Source organism: Narcine bancroftii, chromosome 5 (assembly GCF_036971445.1).
Source record: "Narcine bancroftii isolate sNarBan1 chromosome 5, sNarBan1.hap1, whole genome shotgun sequence".
In the NCBI taxonomy this organism is placed as follows: Eukaryota; Metazoa; Chordata; class Chondrichthyes; order Torpediniformes; family Narcinidae; genus Narcine; species Narcine bancroftii.
This window is the reverse complement of record NC_091473.1, coordinates 7075637-7095277: the sequence shown is the minus strand read 5'-3', so window position 1 is coordinate 7095277 and position 19641 is coordinate 7075637. Positions and strand designations below refer to the sequence as shown.

At 42.5% G+C, this 19641-nt stretch overlaps 1 protein-coding gene across 2 annotated transcripts in view; it reads left to right on the top strand.

The window, feature by feature from the left end:
• LOC138763076 (cadherin EGF LAG seven-pass G-type receptor 3-like) overlaps window positions 1-19641 on the top strand; it is a 275448-nt gene that overhangs the window by 183180 nt on the left and 72627 nt on the right. For both annotated transcript variants that reach the window (XM_069936657.1, XM_069936656.1), the window contains exons 19-22: window positions 5595-5778; window positions 9404-9553; window positions 10351-10528; window positions 14403-14570. In XM_069936657.1, the coding sequence (XP_069792758.1) occupies window positions 5595-5778; window positions 9404-9553; window positions 10351-10528; window positions 14403-14570 (680 nt within the window). The remainder of the gene's footprint in view (window positions 1-5594; window positions 5779-9403; window positions 9554-10350; window positions 10529-14402; window positions 14571-19641) is intronic.

Genomic DNA, 19641 nt, shown 5'->3' with positions numbered 1-19641 from the left:
GAACCCCTGTTATGCTCGCTTGAAAAAGGAAAACTCGACAGTACCAATGAGAATCCCTGCAGAAGCCAACGACCCTGTAATATCTTTCTCTGAGGCCAACATCAGAACATCCTTCAAGAGGCCCAGACGGCATTCCTGGCAGGGTACTGAAAATCTGTGCCAACCAACTAGCTCGGGTGTTCACGGGCATTTTCAATCTCTTTCTGCTGCAGTCAGAAGTTACCAACTACTTCAAAAGGGCATCAATCATCCAGGTGTCTAAGAAAAGCAGTGCGAGCTACCACAATGTCTCTCGCCCAGTGGCACGAACACCTACTGTGATTAAATGCTTTGAGAAATTGGTCACGGCCAGAATTAACTCATACCTAAGTAAAGATCTCGACCCATTGTAATTCACCTATCGTCACAATTGCTCCACAGCTCTCCACACAGTTCTAAATCACCTAGGCAACAGCAATACGTGCATCAAGCTGCTCTTCACGGACCACAGCTCAGCTTTCAACACCATCGTACCCTCAGTACTGGTCAACAAGCTCCAAATCCTGGGCCTCCACACCACCCCCTGCAACTGGATCCTTGGCTTCCTCCTCAGAAGACCAGAGTCATGAATCAGGAACAACATCTCCTCTTCAATGACGATCAATGCAGGCACACCTCAAGGATGTGTGCTTAGCCCACTGCTCTTAAGCGCTCTTCACCCATGACTGTATGGCCAGGCACAATTCAAGTGCCATCAGCAAATTTGCCAATGACGCCACAGTCATCAGCAGAATTACAGACGGCAAAGCGGACAGGAGGAGGATCACTCAGCTGGTCGAGTGGTGTCACAACAACAACCTTGCACTCGGCATCAGCAACATCAAGGAACTGATTGTGGACTTCCCAAGGGAGCACACGAACCAGTCCTCATTGAAGGGACAGTAGTGGAAAGGGTTAAGAACTTCAAATTCCTGGGGTCAACATCTCTGAAGATCTGACCCTGGGCGTCTATGTCAGTGAAATCATGAAGAAGGCTTGCCAGCAGCTATACTTCGTGAAGAGTCTGAGGAGATTTGGTATGTCCCCAAAGACTCTTGCAAATGTCTACAGGTGCATCGTGGAGAGTATTATGACTGGTTGCATCACTGCCAATGCACAGGACAGGAAAAGAGTACAGAGATGCCATCATGGACATGAGTTTTCACTATATCAAGGAGATTGACAAGAGCTGGCATCTTAAGAAAGCAGCCTCTATTCACCACCCAGGCCTTGCCCTCTTCACACTGCTACCATCGAAAAGGAGGTACAGGAGCCTGAAGCCAAACACCCAGTGGTACAGAAATAACTTCTTCCCCTCTACCATCAGATATCGAACCTAGGGTGGGCATTTCAAACTTACCGAAAAGAAAGACAGCATCAGAAACTCTCTCCGAGGGGGGGTGCTGCCGTCACACTTCCTCCTCATTGTGCACACGCCAGCTGGCATTTCGTCCACTGCCATCACACTTCCCCCTCCTTGCCCATGCATGAGTCGAGAGGAAACATGGCCACTCATGCCGCTTGTAACAGGTAAGTGGCCTTTCTGCCCCTTTAAATTAATGTCCGGCTAGAGGTGGCACCAAACAGGGGGCTCAAAAACCATACTGTCGAGACTAAAACCGAATGTATGGCCACCCTAAATGAATCACAGATCCTACCTCATTTTCTCTGCTGTCGAATTAATTAATTATTTTTTTTAAATTGTCTGTAATGCTGCCGCAAAACAGCAACTTTTGAGACATGTTTATGACAATAAATTCTGATTTTGAAAGCTTATGCTCATGCTCTGTAGTTGAAAACGTTTGGCAGCTCTTGCACTGTACTCCTTGGAGTTCAGAAGAATAAGGGGTAGCTCATCGAATCATTTTGATAGTTGAAAGGCCTAGAGGGAGACCAGAGTTGACGTGGAAAAGTTGTTTCTCATGGTAGGGGAGTCTAGGACAAGAGGGCACAACTTCAGGATTGAAGGACGCCCATTTAAAACAGAGATGTGAAGGAATTTCTTTAGCCATAGAGCGGTGAGCCTCTGGAATTTCCTACCACTGAGGGCTGTGTAAGCCAGTTCGTTGGGTGTATTAAAGGTAGAGATTGATAGGTAACTGAATAGTCAGGGTATCAAAGATTAATGGGAGGAGTCAGGAGTGGGAGAATGGATCAGTTCATGATGGAATGACAGTGCTGACCTGGTCTCCACTCTGTTTTATCCTCCCGGTCCAATCCCTCCCCACCTACAGCTGGGTCACTTCACACAACCTCCATCATTTCAACAACTTCCAGTTCCCTGAACTCGATCGCCTCATGTTTACCATGGACATCCAATCCCCATATACCATTATCCCCTATACTGAAGGCCTCAAAGCCCTTTGTTTCCTTCTGGACAATGGAACCAACCAGTTCCCCTCCATTACCACCCTCCTCCGGCCTCACCTTCAATAATTTCTCCTTTGACTCATCCCACTTTCTCCAGCTCAAAGGAGCAGCCATGGATATCTGCATGGACCTCAGCAATGCCTGCCTTTTTGTTGGCTACATGGTGTAATCCATGCTAAAGCCAACACAGACAAGGCCACTACATGAAGAGCACATTGACTTTTGCTGCTGACTTCCACCCTTGACCTTAAACTCACTTGGTCCATTTCTAGCAATATTCTCCCTTTCCTCAATCTCTCTGTCTCCATCCCTCAACAGACTTCCTCTACAAATCCACCAACTCCCACAACTACCTTGACTACACCTCTTCCCACCCTGTCCCCTGTAATGATTCCATTCTCTCAATTTCTCCGTCTCCATCGCAGACCTGCACCCAGGATGAGGACTTCCATGCCGGATCATCAGAGATGTCCTCCTCCTTCAGACAATGCGACTTTGCCTCTACCACCATCAACTCGGCCCTCACCCACATATCCTCCATTACCCGTACACCTTCCCTATCTGACGCAATAGCATGGATTTCCCAGTGGCCACCTGAAGTCTCATATCGACTTCTTTGGCTTTCATTAAAACCCAAACCCCTGTGCTTCTTCCTTGGGACTTTCTTTTAAAAGAGGGGATGAATGTGGTGAAACCACTATTGAACATATTCATTGTATGTAAATGACACGATCTTTCCTGATTGACCCAACTCTCATTGGTCAGCTCATAACTCCTCCACTTTCTACCCCATAAAGGCTGTCATGCCACAAGCCTACCCCCAGTTCGAGTCCGGGTCAGTATGAGTGAACAACATAGGGATGTTGTCCATCTCTTGTAAATGAAAGCCTTCAGTTTCAATTACTTCATTCTCTGTTCAATTGATCATGCATCACACAGGCAAGAGGTCATAGGTGGATATGGGTGACAGGGCAGAAGAGAAAAACTGCTGGGGTGATTGGGGGAGAGGATCGTTCTCTAAATAGAGAGGGAAGGGGTGGGGAGCTGGAGAAAAGGAGTCAGAGGGATGGGGAAGGAGAAAGAGACAGGGAAGCAGCCTAAAAGAAACCGGAGTCATTGTTAATACTGTCTGGTTGGGGTGTGCCCAGACAGAACATTAGAGGTTCCTCCAATTTATGGGTGGCCTTGGTTTGACAGCGCTTGAGGCCTTGGACAGACATTTTCAACTTGGCAGTGGGGCATGGAATCAAAATGGTTGACCTGTATACAAGAGGACTTTTTTAAGGTGGGGGTGAGGAAGTTTAATAATTTGTGGAGCAAATAATTGAAAAAAGAGTGATAGGTGCCTGAACTGAGCTGCAAGGAGTAGTGGTGGAAGTAGATACCATAGTAGCATTTGAGGCTTCTAGATAAACACAGGGCATACAAGGAATAGAGTGATATGTGTCATGTGCAAGCACCAGAATTTTAGTTTAATTATGAATCATTCTCGGCACAAGCATGTGGACTGATGGGCCTATTCCTGTATTTTTCTTGCCTCTCTATCCCTTTGACTGGCATCTGCCACCCTTCGGTCCATCACCTCTGCCTCATTGGCTAATCCTATGTGGGGGAAGGAGGGGAAGTGCCTCCCACCTTGTCCTCTTTTCACTGGCTTCTATTCTATCTCAGTCCTGACAAAGAGTTTTATCTCAAGATGTCACCTGTGCTTTTTCTCCCACCGACGCTGCTTAACCGCTGAGTTCCTGCAGCAGATTGTGTTTGGTTGCTTCTGTGCTGTACAGTTCTATATAATTTTGGCTAGCAAAAAGAAATAGTCTAAATGGAAGTTTATGAATCAGCTCACACATCAGCCAAGATCCAGGTACAGTGTTATAAGGATACTGAGTGCACGTCAATGGGACTTGGCAAGAAAAATAGTTTGGCACAGGGTAGGAGGGCCGAAGGGACCTGTTTCTGTGCTGTCATGTACTATGGTTCTATGGACTGTTCTTCCTCAGTGAAACTCAACTACCGTAATTACTGTTGGATGGTTTTAGCAATGCAATTGTTATTCATAGTTGCCTATGGTAACTCTTTAACTTTTATATTTGGAGTCTCCTTCCTGGTTTTAAGTTAAGGATTCCACGGTCTAATTTCTTGTGATGCGTCTTTTGCATTGACTATAAAATTTGGTCCAGCACTCTTTCTGAGCTGGCATTGAAATCATTCACGCTAATTCATCTCCAACATAGCCTTTTGTTTCTTTCTCAACCTGTTACTCTCATTAGTTAATAATTTCATTGAATGTCTAAATAAGGTTTCAGATAGCCTGTTGTTTTCTTAATGATGTTAATTTAAAAAAAATGATGTATACTTGTGTCAACTGACGTGTGGTGTTAATGACCCTACTCCAACACTATCTGGTCCACTGTCATTTGATTCAAATCATTTTCTCTCCCTGTCCATTTGTAAAAAATTAATTAATTTTAAAATTTAGACATACAGCACAGTAACATACCATTTAGGCCCACGAGTCAGTGCCATCCAATTAACCTACACCCCCCCCCCCCCACCCCGGTACGTTTCAAACGGTTAGAGGAAACCGGAGCCCCTGGGGAAAACCCATGCAGACATGGGAAGAACGTACAAACTCCACACAGTCAGGGCGGGATTCGAACCTGTCCATACTGGCGTTGTTTATTTTGGTAATACTTTTATGTAACTGTACAGTTTAATTAGATTGAACCGCTATTATCTGAAAGTTTTTATTTGTTTACAGTTAGCAGGTTAGTGAGACCCTATCACGGTGCCATAGACCGAGTTTTGAATCCGGCGCAGTCTGTAAGGAGTTTGTACGTTCTCCCCATGTCTGCGTGGGTTTCCTCCAGGGGCTCCAGTTTCCTCCCACCCTCCAAAAATAATACGGTTGTAAATTAATTAGGTGTAATTGGGCGGCATGCTCCTGTGGGCTAGAAGTGCCTGTTATCGTGCTGTATGTCTAAAGAAAAAAATGTATTGCACAACAGTAAATATTGGAGGTAGAAAGTATCGGGCGGGAGGCAGGCAAAGCGGGGACAGTTTTTTTTTGTTGGATTTTCAAAAATGTGTTAATGGTTTTTCTTGCAGTTTTATGTCCAAAGTAAAGCAGCAGCACTTAAAATTAATGTCGGTTATTCTTTGATATGTCAAGTGACAGTGATCATCTTTTCTGTCCAATGTTTTAGAATCTCCTAAGAGCAGGAAGTGCCACTCTGGAGCTAGAAAATGAGGAACACTGGAATACACTTCACAAATCAGAGCAAGGGATTCCCCACCTGATGGAACAACTCGAGACATATGCAAGGACACTGGCCCAAAACATGAAGTTTACCTACCTGAACCCAGTTGCCATTGTAACTCCTAATATTAGTAAGTTGCTGCTTTAGAATGTGAGAGAATACACTGGGTATCCTGCTTAACATGTCTCTGCAAATTAAAGTCATAGAAACTGACCCTACAACCCAACTTGTCCATGACTACCAAGTTGTCCAGCCTAGCTAGTCCTATTGCCTGTGTTTGACCAATATGCCTCTAAACCAGTGGTTCTCAACCCTTTTTTTTCCACTCCCATTCCGCTTTAAGTATTCCCTATGCCATAGGGACTCTGGGATTAGTAAGGGATTGCTTAAGGTGGGATGGGAGTGGAAAGTAAAAGTTTGAAAACTACTGTTCTAATTGTACCTAATTGACTCGTTACGTGCATGGTTTCATAACTCCTAAAGAAATGGTCCAATGACAATTTTTCTCAAGCAAAATATTTCATTAACAATTGGGTCTATATAATCACAGAGCACTGATGGCATAGGGATTTACTTAAAGTGGTAAGTGAGTGGAAAGAAAATGGTTGAGAACCACTGCTCTAAACCTTTCCTAATCCTGTTGTGGTTAAAATGTCTTTTAAATTTCATTTCACATACCTGTCACCCTCTGTGGGGAAACTTATCTAGCAACTCCCCTTTAAATCTTCCATCTTCCTTAAATCTAGGCTCTCTTGCCTTCAACTCCTTACACTGGTATAAAGAAACCATGACTATGTACTTTATCTATGCCCTTCGTGATTTTTATACTTCCATAAGGTCCAGGAAGCAAAGTCCCTGTCAATCCTCCCTCTTATCACATGTCCTTTAATCCCGGTAGCATCTTCCCTGCACCCTTTCCAGCTGAATGATATAGTTCCTCTATCTCGGTGACCAGAATTGCATAAAGTGATACTCAATGCCCTGACTGATGAAGACATTCTTCACCACTCTGTCTAGCTCCAATCCTACTTTTGAGGAACTATGTACCTGTCACTGAGGTCTCTCTCTCTGTTTTTCAGCACCTCTCCTGGACCCTACTATTTATCATGTAAGCCCAGGTTTAATCTCTCAAAACGTTACATTTGTCTGAGTTAAATTCCTTTTAAATTCCTGGTCTCCTTTTCTGGTTGATCAAGATCCTAAACTAGTTTATGCTTGCATGTTCTTGTGCTTGAATCTGTCGTTAGATATCGGAATGCTTTTATCCATGGTATTTGAGATACAGCCGCATTCCATATAACCATGAAGGTATGAAGATTGAAAAAGGTACCCATAAAGAACCACTATAACAAAAGCAAAATATAATTCCATAAAATATCACGACATGTGATTCTATATGAACAGCGCTAAATTAAAAGATTTTTCAGCTTTGAAAATTTTTAACATATTTATTGATGGAGAATGGCTTCACAATCAAATTTTTCACACCTCGATCAGGCTAACTAATTTATAGAAATCATTGCATGAATTTTGTTTTTGTTTCTTTTTGAATTTGGGACAAAGGGTAAATGCATTGTAAATTGGAGTTTGCAATATATGATACGTTAGTCACGTTAAATAGTCTATTGTAAGCAATCAGAAAGAAAAGCAGGCCACAGAGACAACAAAGTTCATTGAACCAGATTGAAAGCTGTTTTGTTTTTATTCTCAAGCTTCATCAATGACCTTCCCTCCACGGTAAGGTCAATGGTGGAGTTGTGTGCCATTTGTGAACAGTTCCCCAGTTAGTGAAATAGAGCATGCAGCAATAATCAGGCATGATATAGTCAGTAGCAAGTTATGTTTGCATCCTAAAATTGCCAAGCAGCGGCAGCTTCAAAAGGAAATCTGAACACCAACACTTGATATTAAATTGAATGAAGCACCAGCAAGCCTATGCACTCAGCACCATGATCAGTTGACCATAAACTTCAATGAACTATGGCTGCAAGAGTAAGTTAGAGGCTGGATATTGCTTTCATGATTAAATCCCCCAAAACCCACTCTACCACCTGCAAGTCGTGTGTCAGGTGTACTGAAGACTTCCCGCTCACCTCGGTGAATGCTGTTCCAAAGACAGAGAGGACCATGGCCCTCTCTACAACAAAGCAACGCACTTGATGAACAGTATCCACCAACCTAAGCATTCACTACAGCAGTGGTTCCCAACCTTTTGCTTTCCACTCACATCCCACTTTAAGTCATCCCTAGGCTATCAGTGCTCTGTGATGAGTAAAGGATTGCTTAAGGTGGTTTGTGAGTGGGAAGGGAAGGTTGAGAATCACTACTCTCGACCCAATTGTGACTGAAATATTTTGCTTGAGAAAAATTGTCATGGCACCATTTCCTTTGGCTTTATGAAACCTTGCACATATTGAGTCCATGAGGTACGATTAAAACAGGGGTTTTCAACCTTTTTCTTTCCACCCATTAACCACCTTAAGCAATCTCTTACTAATCACAGAGCACTTCTGGCATAAGGAATACTTAAAGTGATATGTGAGTGGAAAGAAAAAGGTTGGGAACCACTGCACTACAGCATGGTTTCATGGTGTCTCACGTACAAAATACACTTCAACAACTTGCTTCAAGAGCATCTCCCTGACACACATTTCCTTAGAAGATCAAGTACTCAAGTCACAATCTGCATGGTGCCTCCTAAGCCATGCATTATCCGAATTTTGAAATACTTCTCTATTCCTTCATTGTTACTAATTCAAAATCACAGAACACCCTATGTAGCAGCCTTGAGAATATTCTCAACTAAAGAATTCCAGTAGTACAGGAACACTGCTCACCCATCTTCTCAAGGATAATTAGTAACAGTAATAAATGTTAATTTTGCCAGCATGCCTACAATTCTGCAGGTGAATATTTGAAAAAAAGCTTGTAGTATATAAATCCACCATGAGGCATTGTTTCAATTTTCATGAGCTGACAGCTCTAACCAAAGTTACGATATAATCAAACATGTTCTACCAAGTATCAATTTTAAAAAGTCACATAAAGATGCATGTGACATCTGGTAGCTGCTTGTCCTCTGGGGTCTTTATAAATTATTTGGATATCGGATGCATAAAAATATATTCCTTGTGGGAGCAAATTCTTTGGGATAGTTTGAAATTAAATTTGAAAAATATATTCCATGTAAAATAAAAAAAACATAATTCTTTATTCTACAGAAGTAAAACACGAAAATCTGCGGAAACCATCGTTTTTTTTAAATATTTTTTAAATTTATTACTTCACCATAAAGATATGAATAACACTATGTACAAATATTCATTAAAATATACACAGTGACATTTTCATTTCCCCCCTTCCTTCCACCCTCCCTACCCCCATAATGTAAAGTAAAGAAAAAAAAAAGAATGTAAAAGAAAAAGAAATTGTGTCATCCAAAATTCACTTTAAGAGATGGAGATCTGAAGTCGGGTATTTCGAATATATTTTATGTATGGTTCCCAATTTTGTTCAAATAAAGCTGATACCGTGGTTGAAGTAAAAACACAATGGTGGAAAAACTCAGCGCTTCATCAAGGCTCAAGCCGGAAACGCTGGTTATGTTCCTTCTTTGCGAGATGAAGTGGACTTTGACCAGCTGAGTTTCTGTTACTGTTGAAATCTTAATTCTAATTTGTTGTACCGCATCTCTTCTCTAATAATAAATGCTGCTGCAAAATCCCACTCAACCTCATCATGGCTTTTTATTTCAGTCCTAACAGTTGATCATGTGGAGAATAACATTAAAACAAGAAAGCGATTCCCTCGATATCACAGTGGACTCTTCCGTGGCCAGTCTACATGGGATGCACAAACGCACGTTGTTCTGCCAACATCTGTTTTATTGCCACCCAAAGTGAAAGGTAACCCTCAACAATATTTGCTGTTTCAGCAATGTGATTCTAAAGAAGGTAGATCTTGATGATTGCTGGGCATTCTCAGAGAATCCAAGTAAGTGAAGGATGATTGGACTCCATCAGTAAGGTAGAATATTAATGCAAGGCAAAATCCTCAAATAGTAGAAATAGGAAACAAAAACGGAATGCCAAGATGTAGGTCAGATGGCATCTGGGGAGAAAGTAACTAAAGTTAACATTTCAGGTCCATAACCTTTCATCAGGAGCGCCCAACTGAATGGAGATACTCCCCGACATATGTCCGAGTTCTGTTCTGACCAACCGGTCGTAGCTCAATCTGGATGTTAGCATGGCATGTAAATCAAGTCATTTTCAATTCCAAATCGAGCGTCTTCTTTGGCTTCTTGCCAGATCTATCAGCAGGGGTATCAGTATTTCCTCTTGCTCACCATCTTCCTTGGCGAGCTTACTGAATGGCAACTGAGAAACAGTCACTATGACAGGCACTTAGCCATTTTTCCTTGCGGTTGTATGTATGGATGGTTGTATTATGTATGGATGGTTGTATTATGTATGGATGGTTGTATTATGTATGGATGGTTGTATTATGTATGGATGGTTGTATTATGGGTCATAAGTCGGGGAGTTATGAACCTGATATTTTATAGAGTTTCCGTTTGGTGGACGTTTCTGTGAATAAGGACTAGTGTCGTTGAACCGTGCCGACAGTCATTCTCATTTTCTGCTTTTGCGGTACTTTGTCAACTGAATTTGTGTCTCATTATCCACCTTTATCTGCGCAGTTGTACCTACATCCAACACAGACAATGCAGTCCAAGTCCGGAATGAAACCAGCAAAGTCTTGCACCGACGGATTTTACCAGAACCTGAGCCCACAATGACTATTTTGGTCCTACTCATTTACAGGACGTTAGGTAGCTTGCTACCTGCACGGTACAACACAGATCGCCGTAACTTAAGGTACAAACTCAATATTTGGTATATCTTGAGCTTCTTGCAATATTGAGAGTATTCAGGTATCAGTAATAAAATAACAAATGAACTACCAGTAATTATGAAATCTTTGATCAATTTGGGGATGATAAGTTTTCCAGATACCTCGTATGTGGAAGCTGTGTGTGCGAAATTGTTATCAAAGAACCCTCATCAAGTTATTGTACATCATATAGTGCAGGTAGTGTTAGGTGGTGTGGATGTTAAGGTGGATATTCCAAGCTTGCTGATTTTTGTCCTTGATGCTGATGAGATTCTTCATTGGTGTGGCTGCATTCATCCAGACAGGTATGGAGTATTTTTTTAATTTAGACCGACAGTATGGTTACAGGCCATTTTGGCCCATGAGTCCACTCTGCCCAATTTACACCCAATTAACCTATACCTCCAGTACATTTCAAATGGTGGGAGGAAACCAGAGCCCCCGGGGAAAGCCCATGCAGACACAGGGAGAATGTACAAATTCCTTAGACACAGCGCAGGATTCAAACCCCGGTCCCGATCGCTGGCGCTGTAAAAGTGTTGTGCTAACAGCGGGACATTCCTACTTTGCTCCTTATTGGTAGCGGTGGGGCTTTGGGGAGTTCCGAGGCAATCATCGCAAAATACCCATCTTTTGTTGTCCTGCAATAACATGTGCCATTCATTTGGCTCACACAAAGGCATTTCTGTTTCCTGGTAACAGGATTTTGAGGGGATTTTACAATGATAATGTGATTAAACAGCAGAGATAATAAGGCTTCCTGTTGTTGAAGATAGTCAGTCCTTGGCACTCATCTAATGCAAAAGCTACTTATCACTTGTATACTTAAACCAAATCTGGTGTGCAAATAGCTTGAGCTGTTTAATACTGAGGAATTAATAACGAAGCTTTAACATTACATAATTCTAACCTTATATTAGGGGGAATCCTGTTAAAAGCCCACATTAGATAGTTGAATCTGGGCCAGAGGGCAGAGGAAGTATACACTATGTCCTAGGACTGTGCAACTACAGTCATCATCCTTTGAGTTAGGTACGGCTGACCAAGGTGAGGGGGGGCATCATTAACTTGATGCATCCCTTCGCCTCTAAGCTCAGTTCACATTTAGTCTAAACTGCCTTGATGCAGTCCTCATAGAACTGAAACTGAGCAATATCAAGAAGCTAATTGCAAAGTTAATGCCACATTGATAATGTTATTGATTATTCTTTTGGTCTCCGCTGATCGTGGAGGTTAGCTTGATAGGATGGTAATCATCACTGATGCACATTCAATTAGTTAGAACATTGAACAGTACAACACAAGAACAGGTCCTTCAGCCCTTGTGTCTGCCAAACATGATGTCTCAATTAATGAACACTGCTGGTTGCACTTGATGGATATCCCTTTCCTATCCGTGCATCTTTTTTGAAACTTCTTCAAGGCTACTATTGTATTTGCTTCCAGCTCTGCTCTTTCAGCCTGTTCCAGACACCTATCATTCTTTGTGTAAAATATTTGCCCCACACATCACCATTAAACTTCCTCATTCATTCATTCATTCATTCATTCATTCAGATGCCTTGGCATTCAGCATGGGCAATCATGTCTCTCCATTCCTACTCTTCTAGTATATGTGTCTGGCCTCAATCCTGGAACAAAAATTGTGACTGTCCACTCTATCAATCCCTCTTGCAATTTTATAAACCTTTATTAGGTCTCCCCTTGGCCTCTTCCACTTCAGAGATACCCCAAGTTTGTCTGATCTCTCCCCATAACTCATACCCTCTTATCCAGGCCACATTCTGGTAAATTTCCTCTGTACCCATTCCAAGCACCCACATCCATCCTGTAAGGTGGCGACCAGAATTGCACATGGTATTCCAAGTGTGGCCAATCCAAAGTTTATTATAACTTCAACATAGCCTCTTTACATTTACACCCAATGAAGCCAAGCATACCCTTCTTTACCGTCTTGTCTGCTTGCATGCCCTGAGCTCTGAACCTGGACTCCAGATCCCCTTGCATATCAATGCTTTTAAGAGCCCTGCCATTAACTGTATACATTCCCCTTCTATTCAACCTCTAAAATTGTCACATCTCACATTTGTCCAGTTCAAGTTCCATCTGCCATTTCTGTCTATATCAGTGATTCTCAACCTTTTTCTTTCCACTCACATACCACTTTAAGTATTCCTTATGCCATAGGTGCTCTGTAAGGGATTGCTTAAGGTGGGATGTGGGTGGAAAGAAAATGTTTGAAAACCACTATTTTAATCGTCCCTTATTGACTCGTTATGTGCACGGTTTCATAACTCCAAAGGAAATGGGCCAAAATGACAATTTTTCTCAAGCAAAATATTTCAGTAACAATTGGGTCTAGAGCAATGATTCTCAACCTTCCCACTCACATCCCACCTTAAGCAATCCCTTACTAATCACAGAGCACAGAGCACCGATGGCATAGGGAATACTTAAAGTGCTGTGTGAGTGGAAGGAAAAAGGTTGAGCAACACTGGTCTATATTCTGTTGTAGTCTTTGATAGACCTTCACACTGCTCACAACCCTATCAATCTCTATCACCTGCAAACTTACCAACACACGGACCTACATTTTTTTAAATCCAAGTCTTCTATGGGCCAGTCAATTCCGTATCCAAGTGTTTAACTCGCTATGGATCCCATGCACTTGCATCTTCTGGATCAAATGCTTGACAAAGTCCATGTAGGCAACACTTACTGTCCTACCCACATCATTGTCACCTCCTCAAAATACGCAATCAAATTGGTAAGATGGCCTACTCCTCACAAAGCCATGTTGACTGTCCCTAATTTGACCATGACTTTCCAAGTGTGCATAAATCCTATCCCTAAGTATCCTTTCCAATAGTTTGTGCAGCACTGGTGTGAGGTTCACTGGCCTTCTCAAAGATGCTACTCTCCAGGTCTCTGGGATCTCCACCGTCACTTGTGATGATGCATTGGTCTTTGTTAAGGGCCCAGCAACTTCTTCACTAGTATCTTGCAATTATCTGGGATATATCCCATCAGGCCCCGAGAACTTATCTACCTTAATGCACCTCAAAAAAACCCAATACTATCTTTTTAGGTCTTGATATTAACTGGAGGATAAATATTGGCCAGAAAACTGAATTATGTTACCATAATACTGTATATTCAAATACAATATACATGACATACTATCAGCCCAAGAGGTCAACAATAACAAGCCTCAATGACGACTGCCCTGTGACACTGACCTCCACCATTATAAAATCCTTACTTAGAGCATCAAAACACACCTCCCAGAGATGCTGGACCCATTTCAATTCACCTATAGAAGGAAAGTTCCACAGCTGATGCTAGAGCCTTGTTGCTTCACTCCGTCCTGGCCTCATTTGCCAGTTCATCACCTTCAGCTCGGTGTTTGATACGATCATTCCTCAGATGTTGGTGGAGAAGCTGTCCTTGCTGGGACTCAACGTCCCTCTCTGTAACTATTCTTCAAATAGTCCCATTAGTTCTTAAGCTTGCAAGCTAACACATAGATGAGAGCACTGTCGAAATTGAATCTAAGAGTTTGCCCCTTTAACAATGTAGCACATTCTCAATTCTTCTGAATATATCTCAATTATGTGGTCAAATGGATGATTCGCTGATTTTTTTTTTGAGAAACAATTGGCCTTCGGTATTTTCTCCTCTCTAATGACAGCTATGGTTACCAACCTATCATGAGAAATTATCAGCGGAAAACTCAGACTGATTTTAGCAACCAGAGCATTTGCAATAAATTAAAGTCAGCAGTTAAATTAAAATTCATCTCTATTATTTCTTCTTGTCTTTAAAATTACTATTGTATTAAAATTTCTTGACCTACAGACTTCCAAAACATCCTGTGATGAATTCTCCAATTGTAACTATCTCCATTTTCCACAACAACACATTTGTCCATGGACCTTTGAACTCACCATTGACTTTGGAGTTTCGTCTGCTGGAGACTGCCAATCGCAGCAAGCCTGTATGTGTTCAGTGGAACCATTCTAGTCTGTAAGTACATTGAACTACCCAAGTAATAGTCCTTTCTAGACTTCAGCAAAGTAACTAGACATTCAAAAGTTTCTTATATTGTTACCATAATACTGTATATTCAAATACAATATACATGACATACTATTAGCCCAAGAGGTCAACAATAACAGGCCTCAATGACGACTGTCCTGTGGCACTGACCTCCACCATTATAAAATCCTTACTTAGAGCATCAAAACACACCTCCCAGAGAAGCTGGACCCACTTCAATTCACCTATAGAAGGAAAGTTCCACAGCCGATGCTAGAGCCTTGTTGCTTCACTCCGTCCTGACCTCATTCGCCAGTTCATCACCTTCAGCTCGGTGTTCAATATGATCATTCCTCAGATGCTGGTGGAGAAGCTGTCCTTGCTGGGTGGGACTCAACGACCCTCTCTGTAACTGGATTCTGGACTTACTGTCTGGGTCAGTAGCAGAACATCAAGCAACATTACACTCATCACTGGCTCATCGCGGGGCTGTATACTCAGCCCGTTTGTGCTCACACTACTGACCCACAACTCCATTGCAATGTTACCAAGTTTGCAGATGACACAACAGTAGATGGCCTCATGAGCAACAATGATGAGTCGCATTACAGTGAAGAGGTGGAAAATCTCATGAAATGTGAGAGTAATATCCTGAGTTTCAATGTGGACACACAAAGGAGATGATTGTGGTCTTCAGAAGGACTACATAACTCTGTAGTGGAGAGAGTAGAGAGCACCAAGTTCTTGGGATTCACTTAACTAGTGACCTATCATGGACACTCAACATCTCCTCACCTGTCAGGAAGGCACAACAGTGACTACACTTCCTGAGAAGACTGAAGTGGGCAAGGCTACCGGCCACCATATGGTCACCACCTTCCACAGGAGCTCAATCAAGAGCATCCTGGCCAGCTGCATCATCATGTGGTATGGTGGGTGCAGAGAAATGAATTAGAGGTCAATCCACAGGACCACAAGAGCAGCAGAGATGTTCACTGGAGTCTCCCTCCCCCCACCCCACCGATCAACGTGATCTCTCGGGATCGTTGTCTGGAGAGGGCACGCAAAATCATTGAGAACCCCTTCCAACCTGCACACAGCACCTTTCAGCTGATCCCGTTGGGGAAGAGATCCAGGAGTGTCAGAGCCAGCACCACCAGGCTGAGGAACAGCTTCTTCCCACGGGCAGTGAGTGAGAATGCTGAATGACCAAAGGAACTGCTCACACTGACCATCTGAGACTCTCATATGCATGAAACAATATTTTTATTTACTTATTTGTATATATGAATACTTACCCTGCATATGTATTGTTTGTCTGTATGTGTGTGTGTTTTCCACTGATGACTGGAGAACGCAATTACATCGGGTTGTACTTTTGCAATCAGATGATAATAAACTTGACTTGGTTTGATGACTTTTAACTTTTGCCTGCCGTAAGGCAAAGAGTCGCCATGAGCATTGCCGAGCGACCCTAACAGTAGGAGAAAGAGAAGCAAAAGAGAGTTCCTTCAGAGACATTTAGTATCCGTGGATTCACCTCCAAAACTCCAGCAGCCTCTGCAGCCACACGGACTTCAGTTCAAACCGAACTCCAGATCCAAATCTCCAATACAATCAGGAAGCCTTCAGTGCCCATGGCCCTTTGAGATCCCTTCTTGCCCTCAGCACACTCTCAAATCCCAGTTCCAATGCCTGGTTCCCATGAACCAGTTGCCAGAAGCTGGCAGCCTGTGTGGGTCCTTCAACCACAAGTCCCTAGCATCCTGCAGCCTGTACAAGTCTTTTGACAGCAAGTAGCCAACTTCCTGCAGTCTATGTGGGTCCTTCAGCCACTAAGCATCTCGCTCGTCTGTTGCTGTGGTCACATCCTGTAAGGGCATCTCCAATATTGGTACACGATCCTTTATCCAGACATCTAAATCCAGAAAGCTCCAAAATCTGGCAAGTGGGGAGAGAAGTAGCAGGGCGAGTTGAGCGGATGAGGGGCGTAGACCGGCAGCACGAGTCGGGCGGGTAAGAGACCAGCAGCGTGAGTTGAGTGGGCAAGAGACCAGCAACGCGAGTTGAGCGAGTAAGAGACTGGCAGCGCGAGTTGGGCAGGCGAGAGACTGGCAGCACGGGTCGGGCGGCTGGGAGACTGGCAGCATGAGTCGGGTGGCCGGGAGACCGGCAGCATGAGTTAGGCAGCCAAGAGACTGAGTCGGGTGGCCGGGAGACTGGCAGCGCGAGTCGGGTGGGCGAGAGTCGAGCAGTGTGAGTCGGGCAGCCGGGAGACTGGCAGCGCAAGTCAGGTGAGCGAGGGGGGTGGGTGGGGGGAGATGGCAGGGTAACTGGAAGAGGGTGGGGTGAATACGGCAGCACAATTTGGGTGGGCTTTCCGAAATATGGAAAAATCCAAAATTTGGAACACACTGTCCCCCAAGGGTTTTGGATAAAGGATCATGTACCTGTACTTCTCCTTCTCAAGGGGGTTGGAGAGGGTTGTTCTCCCCAATTTTGGATCCGCCTAGTACAGGTTCTGAAATCTTGGGTAAAGACTTCACAGTTGCAGGATTAAAAAAAAACACTTGTCAGCTTCTTTAACAGGCCATTTAAAGCTTGTATGGAGCTGTCTATATTTGGACCAGGTGTTAGGACCCTGAAGAGTAGTTTTCTTGGCTCTGCACCAGGGCTGCCGCCTATCTAACTGAGCAAGTTTTCCTCTTCAGTTGATGTCTGGTTTTGAGATATTACTTTGTGGTGCAACTTTAAAACCAGTAAGGAGGAATGGCAAATTGTCATGAGGTAATGAAGTATAGATTATTGATGCTCTTGGGATTCTTCCCCAGTCCAATGAAAATGTGATTTTGTTCATTATTCCTACTTATTTCAAGCAGAGACATGTTTCAGGCATTTCCCAATTTAACTCCGGCCCAAAAAGGTAATGGAGATAATAGGGAAGTGCTCCCTGACTAATACTCCCATATAATACTGCAACTAAAGTTCACTAATGTTCACAAAGTTTCTTCAGATACATATATGAGGTTTAAATTTTTCCTGAATGACAAAGTTAAATGAGAGATTTTTGATCTCATTGCTGATGTCACTCATCTAACATCAATTATTTTTGCAGAAGGTTCCATGCATTAGGCCCTTCAAGCAGGCTTGAGGGGTTTAATACCTGAATCCCCGTGCATAATGAAATAAGATCACCCTAATATGATAGTGCATTTCTGTCCACCCACAATAACTGATCGAATTCAGTACAGGTTGAACCTCTATTATCCAACACTCTGTGGTTCGGCAACTCCCGTGGTCCGCACGTTTTGAATCTGCCACTGTTATTACAAACTCCTTATAGACAGCGCGGGACTCGAATCCAGTCCCGATCGCAACCATGCATCAAGAGCCTTCATTGTATATGTTGGAAAAAGATGATGTTTTGATATACCATTTGTTATAGCTTGTTCATTGGAAAAAGATCCACATGCCGACACTGAGGAATCGTCTTTGAAAATATAAGGTTTTGAGGATTTCTTGCCCAATACATGGGTTGGAAGTTCTGAGAGTACACTGTAGCCTTTCATACGCCATTGAGCCTATCAGTAGCACATTGATTCTTCTCTTAATAACCCTTTGCAATACAATCAGCCTGCTTTCCTACCTCCACTGTACACTCTGTCACAGAACCTACGGTTTTAACCTGTGGACTGTAAGAACTGCAGTGTGGTGAAGTACAATTTCTCGATTTGTTTTGCTTTAATGCAAAGCAGAAACCATTTAATTAGTCGGAATTAGGCAAATAATCATATTGATGTAAAAAAAAGATTTAATTGGACTATTAGTCAACTGGAAGATTATTCTCATAATAGCGACCTATTGTTTTTGTTTTGCTGTGATAAGTCCTTAAGACATGAATTTATATTGCTTTCTCTTTTAAAAATAGCTATAATTAATCAAAAGCACCAAAACTAAAGATTAAACAAAATAACTTTAAAAAGAAAACAAGTAATTGAGGTGATTTACCTATTCCTATCAAATTAATGGGTAGGGGCTGGGATGGGGGGGGGGGGGGAGGGGAACTTTCTGTGCCTGAAGTCTGAGAGTGAGATTCTCAATTTATATTTAGATTAAAGAGATGGTCCAACATCAACTTCTCATTTTGCCTTCATCTTAAGTATCCATAGAAATCTTGTAATCTTATTCCATTAACTCCAAACACTTAAAAAAAACCCCACCAACTTGTACTGAAAGGTGGCTCAGATCAGATCCACTTCCATTGATCAATGGCACACGACTTGGTGTCAGATGGGAGCCGTTGGCCTGCCACTTATGAAATCTAATTATTTTCTGTTGAAAAAAATAGCAATACATAGAATAAAATGGAAGGTTATCAGGCAGAATGGGCGGCCATGCTTTGGCCTTTTTGGAGAATGGGAATGATTTGTGTTAGCAAACTCTGACCCTGCTCCAATTGTAATCTGTGATGGCTCCATGATCTTTTGACCTACAGAAGTCTTTAACTGTGACACACAGATGGCTGCAAATGAGGTACAAGGCAGTAATTGAGTCCAGGAACTGTGGCGATGCTTTAAAATGCAAGAGTAAAGCAGAGGTATTTTCTCCAATGGCAAATGTTCTCTCTTTCAATTACTGCATTCTGTTTTTCCCTGATTTTTTTTTTTCTCGAACATTTATAACATAGACTCAATTTTGTTGCTTTTTATTTGCTACACATAACTGATATTTTTATTGTGGTAAACTTACACAAAATAGTTAGAAAAGTGTTTGAGGTGATTTTCCCTCAAAACTGTTGTGATTTAAGGAATAGTAAAGCAGGCCTATAAGGCAGATTTATGACTCAGTCTGCAATAATACAGCCCACACATTACAGAAAACCACTTTGTCTGAAGAGAGCATCTCTTTCTTTGTTTTAGGTTTGTGTTTGGGCTTTAAAAAAGGTTAATACTTTTTTGCATAAATCAACATCAAATGTCAGTATTAACATGCATGCATAAAGTGTTTTAGCATGGTGCACCATGATCAACGGGTGCAGTATCTGCATAGCATAGATAAT